An 8,510-nucleotide genomic window follows, 5' to 3' on the forward strand; every position below is an offset into this window, starting at 1 on the left:
GCCCAGGCTGACTCCCCCCTCACCCCGCCCCGCAGCCGCCCGCGCCCAGGCTGACTCCCCCCTCACCCCGCCCCGCAGCCGCCCGCGCCCAGGCTGACTCCCCCCTCACCTGCTATAGTAGTCTCTGGAGCCTCCGTAGCCCCCACTTCTGGACTCAAACCGGTTCCCCCCATAGCCTCGGTCCCCTCCTCCTGCACATACAGGAAGAAGAAATGAGTACCAGCTCCCCCAAGCAGTGCCTCACAGCATCCCCAAGGGGCCCGTTCAGGCACTCACCTCTAGAGAACCCACGGCCCCGTCCTCGGCCCCCGCGGAAGAAGCCCCGGCCCCCGGCAGAGCCGCCACGATACCCCCGAGATCGGCTGTCTGGGGACTTGCCTGCCTGATCCACTCGGATCTGCCGCCCATCTACAGACTGGAGACCAGAGAGTGGCACAGGTTAGCAGGTGGGTGCCCCATCGTCAGGCCGGGCTCCCGCTCAGCACCCTGATGCTCACCTTCCCGTTCATGGCCATCATGGCATCCTTGGCATCATCGATGTTCTCAAAGGTGACAAACCCAAATCCCCGAGATCTCTGGGTCTCCCTGTCTTTCACAACCACCACTGTGCAGGGGAGAGAGGTCTGCAGTCAGCACCCAGCTGTCCCTGCAGGTAGGGAGTACAAGCCAGCCCCCTGGGCCGGCGGCCCAGCACCAGCCTCACCTTCAGAGATCTGTCCATATTTTGAGAAGACCTGCTCCAGCGACTGCTCATTGGTGTCAAAACTCAGCCCTCCAACGAAAAGCTTGCCTTCATCTGATGCCATGGCGGCCTGTGGCAGACACCAATTAAATCCTCAGCAGGGGCCCTCTCTTATCACCTCTCCCCTCTTCCTATTTTACGTAAATGACATATGTTCTTTGCTGGACATATTACAAAATCACTATTCTTATTTTTCATTATCCCCAACCCACACCTAGGACTTTTTTTTTTTTTTTTTTTGGTGGTGGGGAGTCTAGCTGTCACCTGGCTGCAGTGCAGTGATTTTTGGTGGGGGAGTCTAGCTGTCACCTGGGCTGCAGTGCAGTGATTTTTGGTGGGGGGAGTCTAGCTGTCACCTGGGCTGCAGTGCAGTGGTGCAATCATGGGTCACCGCAGCCTCCACCTCCTCCTGGGCTCAGGCAATCCTCCTACCTCAACCTACCAAGAAACTGGGACTGCAGGTGTGCACCACCACGATTGGCTAATTTTTTGTTTTTAAATTTATTTTCCTAGAGATGAGATCTCACGATGTTGCCCAGGCTGTCTGAAACGCCTAGGCTCCAGCGATCCTCCCGGCTTGGCCACCCAAAGGTTTGGAATTACAGGCATGTGCCACCACAACCAGCCACCTAGGACTTCTTAATTCAAATTGGTTTACCACACTGAATCCAGTCATTCTCAGCCCCACCCTCCCCCCAGACTGAAAGGCAGGCCGCACCCACTTCCACAGTCCTCCCCATGGGCAGGACCTCTGGTGTCTCCCTTCCCCAACAGCCTTCCAGTTGTGCCCTGGACAGGACTGCATCCTCAGTTTCTGCCCTTTCGGAACTGGCGCCAACTCCTACCCTAACCAGCTGATGTGCTGCTGGACCAAAGGGTGCTTCTGTTCACTGTAAAACGCCTCCTGAGACTGGTGGGCTGGCTGTCAGGGAGACCGCCCCGTCCTGGGGGACACCTCGGGCCAACGACTGACTTTTATAAACAGGACCTCAGCCGGGAATGGGGAAGGGATGGCCCCGGAAGTAATGAGGCAGGGTTTCCCGGCAGGATAACTGGCATTTAAGAGAACTGGCTATTTAAAGGGGCGGTCAGTGCTGACACAGACGAAAGATTCATTGGCTGGGAATGATCACCACCCAGTGGCTCTGAGAACTACACTTGAAAGTCTGGCACTGGGGGGTGTGAAAACTTGGACCAAATTTGGGGGCAAAGCAGATGGCAGACGGGGAACCACACTAGAACGGGGCACGCCTAGCCAGAATTTGCGAGGGCGTCCTTTCCCTCATTCGATCACAATGGGAAAGGAAAGAAACTGCGGCTCGGGAAGCAAAAGCGCCGGTGAGTGGATACCTCCAACACCACGGCCGAAAACTGGCCCTGCAGACTGGGCTCGCCACGTGGCCCCGGCCCCGCCCCCGCCGCGTGCGCATGCGCCCCGCGCGCACCCTGCGCCACTCCATCCGGGCACTCGGCGCTCCCGCCATTTCGCTGGGCGCAGCCACGGGCTCGCGGCCGCCATTTTGCGGCAGCAACCCGGTCACCGGGGGCCCGGGCCGGCGGGGAGAGGCCGTCTGGCCACTGCTCGGCCCCATCTCCCGCTGCCCCTCGCCGCCGGCGGGGCGGACTCCACCCCGGGCCCGCCCCGGCACCGCCCCCTCCCAGGGGCGTGCCGCTGCGGCCCCGCCTCGCCTGGCCGCCGCAGGCCGCCCGCCGCCCCGAGCTCCTCTGAGCCGGTGCCGCCAGGGCCCTCACCACTGAGTCGGGCAGGTCCCTGACGCAAGCGGGAAGACGGCACACCACAACGACCTGAGCCTCCTAACGCGCGAGTGAGGGGGGGGCGCCCCGAAGCCCTGCCTTATATAAGGCGCCGCCTGGCCCCGCCCCCTGCACCTCCTGAGCCAATCAGAGGCCGCGGCTGCGCCTTATATTCATAAATGGGGGGGCCTGGTCTATCTCGGCTCCGCCCCCTCCTGCGCGCTGGTGTCGGGCGCGGCGATTGGCCACGTTTCCGGTCCGCAGCCCCCCCGCCGGCGCTCGGGGAGGCGTGGCTGGCGCGCGGCGGGGCGGGGCTGACCCAGTTCCGCGTGCCCGCCCCCTGGCCTGTTGCGGGGAACAAATGGGCCTCTAGCCCGGGTTCCGAGCCTCAGGCCTCGTGGGAACCGCTGGGTGTCACTGGGACCCCGACTTTGCCTGTGCTCCTGCTGTCCTGACACATCAGCCTATCCAGATCCCCTACGCACCCAAGCCCCGGCTCTCAGACATCCCAACTTCATCTGAACCCCGACATCTGTCCTGATATTCTTGCCAATACAACCGACGCCCCGGTTCTCCCAGCAACCACCACTCCATTCCTGCCACCAACCCCATGCCCACCCAAACCCCAACAGAGAGCCCCATTCATGCAAACCCCAATATTCGCAATCCTCATTCTTCCTACTTTGCCACACTTCGGTGCACCCCAACTTTACGAAACCCAGTTTGCTTACAGACTACAACCCGGATCCAAGCCTGACTCCCACAGCAACCGCGACTTCACGGCCAGGCATCGTCCACACCCCCACACTCGCCATGCGGGATAGTGTTGTGCGTCCCTGCTGTCGGGTGCAGGCAGACACCCCGAGTCCCCACTGCACCCCAGCACTCAGCCGGGCCCTCGGCCTCCCCTGCGACCGTGCTGCACACCCACGGTCCACTCTGCTCCCCACGCGGGTCTTTCCCCTACTTCCACAGGCCTCCACTGCTGAGCCTGGTTGGGGCGAGGGAGACTCTCAAAACCTCCGCCATCAGGAGAAGCAGCTCTGCAAGGACCCTCAGTCCCTACTCTTGCCTCAAAGCTTCTGGGGGACCCCATGTGGCCCTTGCTCCTCGCCCAGACCTCATCTCATGCTGGCCCCCTCCCCCGGCCCTGGTGGAAATCAAGCTAGTGTGCACCCCTGCCTCTCTGCACCGGAAAGTCTTAGGAGGGCTGACCCTCTGCTGACAAGCTGCGGGGGGAGTGAGGGTACAGAGCCCCCAGTTTTGCTGCTCACCCCCACCCTCAACTGAATCGAGGTGATCCAGCAAACAGGAGTAGCCAGAGACACTGCCTGCAGTAACAAGGTCCCTGGGACCCCTCATGGGCTCAAGGACTCCCTCCCCCAGGCAGCAGCTGTGTGACTCATCGCCACCCCCTCTGCACCTCGGCCCCCCACACTACAGCCGCCCCACTCCCCGTCAGCAGCAGTCGGCTGCTGCGTCAGCCACTCACGCAGAGTGGTTATTAAAGGAGCGGAGAGACATCAGCGCTGAGCTCCTCTGCGCCTGCCGTCCGTGCGGGAGGGGCCCCCCCACCCACTGGAGCCCCAGACGCGGGCCGGGCGTGCCCAGCCCGGGAGCAATTCAGGCCCATTCTCTCTGATCTGCCCCCAGCCCCAGCAGTCAGGGTGGGACGTTCACTGCCCCAGAGCAGCCCTTTGCGGGGCAGGGGTGGGAGGTGGAGGGGATGCCGTGTCGTCACAGCGGCCCCTGAAGTCTTGCCGCCCCCCGCCCCCCATCATTCCCTGGTTCTGTGAGCCTCTGCCTTTGCCTGGTTTTGTGAACCACCGAGTTCATTCATTCATTCATTCTGCCAGCGCCTAGTTATTAAGCGCTTACTACGAGCCCGTTCCTGGGTGCGGGATCCGTGAGTGCCCGCAGCCGTCCCGGGTTCCCAGGGTGGCGTGGCCGCGCACGTGCGCACACCTGCCGTTCTGCATCTGCCTGGAGCACTGTGAGCCGGGTCTCGGGTGTGGACCCGTGTCCGTACCTGTGCCTCTGAGGTTACCTGCGTCTGCGTGCACCTGTGCCTCCCGCGTGTCTCACCGCGACCCTGTGGCCCCATTGGGGGTCCCAGGCGGTGGGACCTCGTCATCCACCCCCGATGGCCGCTGCCCACGCGGGACCGGAGCGACCGGGGCGCGCTGCCCGTTGCGGACACGAGGGGGCGCTGCGGCCTCGCTCCGTCCAGGGCGTTTGGGTCGGGCGCGCGGTGCTGCCCCTCCGCGCAGACGCCCGCGGCGCGGCCTCGCGTGGGAGAGAGGGCTCCACCGCCCAGGCCTGCGCCGCCGCTGCGCCCCGTCCTCGCGGGGCCTGTTCTCGCGGGGCGAGGACGCAGCCTGCGTGTCAACCCCGAGCCTCCCGCCGCCCCCGCGCCTCGGCCCCGGCGGAGGGGCTCAAAATAGCCGCGAGGCTGCTATTCCCAGCCCGACGCACCGGGCTCGCCCCACCCCGGCGAGGCGCGCGGGTCAGCCGGAGTCCCCGTACCTGCTCCCCGCGCATCTGTCTTGGGCCGCGTGGGCCCACCCACTAATCCGCCCCCTTTCCAGCCTGCGGTCTCGGAGGGGGCGCGCGCCTCCTGCACCCGGATCCTCCTCCCGGCCCCCGCCCCGGTATGGCGTCGCCATGGAGACGGGGGCGGGGCCGCCTCGCACCGGACCGACCACTCCGCCCTCCCCAGACCCCGACTAATGACCGGGCGGGAGGTGGTAGAGAGCATCTAGGCCTGGGACGGGCGTGGCCGGGGATGAAAGGCGCGTGGGGGCGGGACCCCGGGGCTGCATAATTACCGCCCCCTCCCAGCCACGCGGGGGCCGGGATTGTGCACCTGGCGGCCGCCCCGCGGGGGCGCGGAAATGGGACTGTCCTGGCAGAGGCTGCAGCCGGCCCAGCTGGCCCCAGTCCGCGGGGCCCAGAGCCAGGATAGGGATGCAGAGACCGGGTGTGCGGGTTGCCAGGTGTGGCGCACATGTGTGCCCGTGGGCAGAGGACTCGTGGGTACAGAGACGGAGACACGAGCATTACTAGAGACACAAGCTTGTGTGGACACGAATGTGTGGCTCTGTGCCCAGTACACACGGCGTGGTGTGTGCTGCAGGGACCCCAGGCCGGCCTGCCTGGTGCGCAGGGCAGAAAGGGGCGCGCACGCACTCGGTGTGCGCACGGAGCCCCCGGCACCCGCGCGTGTGCAAGGACACAGGAACCCGTCGGTGAGGCGCTGTGTGTGCACAGGAGGTGGGCGCTTGGACTCCAAAGCGTGCGCTTATCCGGATGTGGACGTGGGTGCAGCGGGGGACAGGGCTGGGTGTGCGTGACTCGGATGTGCCGGGACCCACAGAGCATATGTGTCCATGCTTGGTGCTGTGACTCATGTCCCTGGGGTGGGCACACGTGCTCTGTGTCAGCGGGAGCCGCGCCGCCCAGCCGCCCAGGGCAGCCCAGAGGAGGAAGGGTTAAACCTGCCTCTCCCCCTAGCTCTTACCTGAGCCCAGGGGTGGGATCTCAGGTCCCTTGGGAGGCCCCCCATGCCTGAGATTCAGGGGCTGCTACACAGGAAAGCTGGACTGAGTTGCACCCCGGCCTCAGTTTCCCTTCTGTTCCTCGGATGTGGTCGCAGGGTGGGACGGCTTCCCTTCCCTATGACTCACCCTCTGCACAGGGCTGAGTCACAGCTCAGGAATGTGGAGGTTGGGAGGTCCTGTCTGTTCCTGCCTCAACCAGGCCAATCCCAGCAGCCCAAAGGCCAGACCTGGGCCACAGAGGGACATCCCCGGCACACACATCCGGCAACAGGCCACACACAGGTGTACACTCACACCTCTGCTGCATACCTGCGGGACGCAGAGTCACACACCATGCACTTGGCGTCCGGAGATGGCAGCTCCTGCCAGCCACAGGCACACACAGTAGATGGGCTGAGGACGGGACTGACCCAGAACTGTCTTGGAGTCACATACATGTTTGCTCTTTCGGTACATGGGAAGAGGACAAAAGACACTGCGGACGCAGGTGACCCTTCTGCTGGGGCAAAGACCAGCTGGTACATATGGTGGACCTGCCATGATGTGCACCCATGCGTGTTGAAGATCAGGTGTCTGTGACATGCCCAACTCCCTGTATGGTCCACCAACACTCTAAAGCTGACCAAGAAGCCGGGCATGGTGGCTCACGCCTGTAACCCCAGGACTTTGAGAGGCGGAGGCAGATGGATCACAAGGTCAGAAGCTCAAGACCAGCCCGACCGTTCAAGACCAGCCCGACCAACATGGTGAAACCCCGTCTTCAAAAAAAAAAAAAGAGTTGGCCGGGCATGGTAGCTCACGCGTGTAATCCAAGCACTTTGGAGGCCAAGGTGGGCGGATCACCTGAGGTCGGGAGTTCAAGACTAGCCTGACCAACATGGTGAAACCACGTCTCTACTAAAAGCACAAAAATGAGGCCGGGCCCAGTGGCTCACGCCTGTAATCCCAGCACTTTGGGAGGCTGAGGTGGGTGGATCACTTGAGGTCAGGGGTTTCAGACCAGCCTGACCAACATGGAGAAACCCTATCTCTACTAAAAATACAAAAATTAGCCAGGCATGATGGCTGGTGCCCGTAATCCCAGCTACTCAAGAGGCTGAGGCAGGAGAATCGCCCGAACCCAGGAGGTGGAAATTGCGGTGAGCCAAGACTGAGCCACTGCACTGCACTACAGCTTGGGCGACAGAGCGAGACTGTGTCTCAAAAAAAAAAAGTTGACCGAAGTCTAGGCTTGCCCTCCTGGAGGCTGGGTAAAGGTGGGGTGTCCGGAGCCCCCATCCTGTGCAGCCTCAGATGTTGCTTAGCAAGAGCCCCTGCCCTGGGGTAAGAGGAGGGACCCCCACGGGAGCCCAGGCCCCTCTCATGGGACTACAGGTCCTGTGCCTGACAGGCTGAAGAGCAGGGGTTTCCTTCAAAGACAGCCAGGCCCAGAGTGGCCTTGCCTGGGGCTGGAGGTATCTCCATGGCAACAGTGGGGTGAGACAAGTGGAGAGAGTCCCCTCCTCCCCCAGGCAGCTGCAGGGGCTTGGACCTATGGAGTACGTGTGAAGACACCTATGTCACACGTTGCTGGAGAGGCACCTGGCACCTGTCCACCCCAGCGTGCCTAGAGGGTTCCACATCCAGGCGGGCAGGGGCCTAGGGACACCTTTCCAGGCACCCATGGCTGCCCAGCCACAGTCTCTTGAGGGTCAGGGGCCCAGCTGCCAGGCAGGTGGTGTCCAGGACCCACTGTGGGCCTTACTGCTTCATCCGAGAGGTGAGCTTGCCAGCAGCACCTCCTAGGGTCAGAGGCTCATGGGAGGGGGTGCCTGGTAGGAGGCCGGCCGGGGCAGTTGGCAGCAAAAGACAAGCTCCCCATGGCGCCGGGGCTTGCTTTGTTCTCTTCCTTGACGTGGCAGCCCACGCGGAATCATCCCGTATGCAGGCTGGGGGCTGGCTCATGCCTGTAATCCAGGCAAACTCCTGTAGTCCAGGAGTTTGATACCATGCTGGGCAACATAGCTACACCGTGTTGTCACAAAAAGAATAAGCCAAAGTGGCTAGGCGTAGTAGCGCTCACCTGTGGTCCCAGGTCCTCAGGGGGCTGAGCCAGGAGGATTGCCTGAGCCCAGGAGTCCCAGCAAGGCTGCAGTGGGCTGTGATGGAGTCACTGTGCTCCAGCCTGGGAAGACAGTGAGACTTTGTCTCTAAAATACTAATTGATGCCGGGCGTGGTGGCTCACACCTGTAATCCCAGCATTTAGGGAGGCCAAGAGAGGCAGATCAACTTAGATCATGAGTTTGAGAACAGCCTGGACAACATGGGGAAACCCTGTCTCTACTAAAATTATAAAAGTAAAGCTGGCCGGGCGCGGTGGCTCACGCCTGTAATCCCAGCACTTTGGGAGGCCGAGGCGGGTGGATCACGAGGTCAAGAGATCGAGACCATCCTGGCCAACACGGTGAAACCC

The 8,510-nt window shown here is 62.8% G+C and overlaps 1 protein-coding gene across 8 annotated transcripts in view; it reads right to left on the reverse strand.

Moving 5' to 3' along the window:
- The window catches only part of CIRBP (cold inducible RNA binding protein), an 8,242-nt gene extending 3,148 nt beyond the window's left edge, over positions 1–5,094 (reverse strand). For 3 of the 8 annotated variants that reach the window (XR_004260984.1, XR_004260981.1, XM_032252459.1), the window contains exons 1-5: positions 2,495–2,633; positions 704–873; positions 498–604; positions 277–415; positions 110–191 (exon numbers count right to left, since the gene is read on the reverse strand). Coding sequence is in view for 3 of the 8 variants with exons in the window: in XM_032252459.1 (XP_032108350.1) it covers positions 110–191; positions 277–415; positions 498–604; positions 704–806 (431 nt within the window). In the remaining 5 variants the exon portion in view is untranslated. Of the gene's footprint in view, positions 1–109; positions 192–276; positions 416–497; positions 605–703; positions 874–2,494; positions 2,647–4,526; positions 4,730–5,071 lie in introns of those variants that run through there. The other 5 variants (XR_004260982.1, XM_032252457.1, XR_004260980.1 and 2 more) reach the window with 4 other exon arrangements.
- Between the last annotated feature and the right edge of the window lie 3,416 nt (positions 5,095–8,510).

This window comes from Sapajus apella, unplaced genomic scaffold (assembly GCF_009761245.1).
Source record: "Sapajus apella isolate SASKATOON/1434 unplaced genomic scaffold, GSC_monkey_1.0 scaffold77, whole genome shotgun sequence".
In the NCBI taxonomy this organism is placed as follows: Eukaryota; Metazoa; Chordata; class Mammalia; order Primates; family Cebidae; genus Sapajus; species Sapajus apella.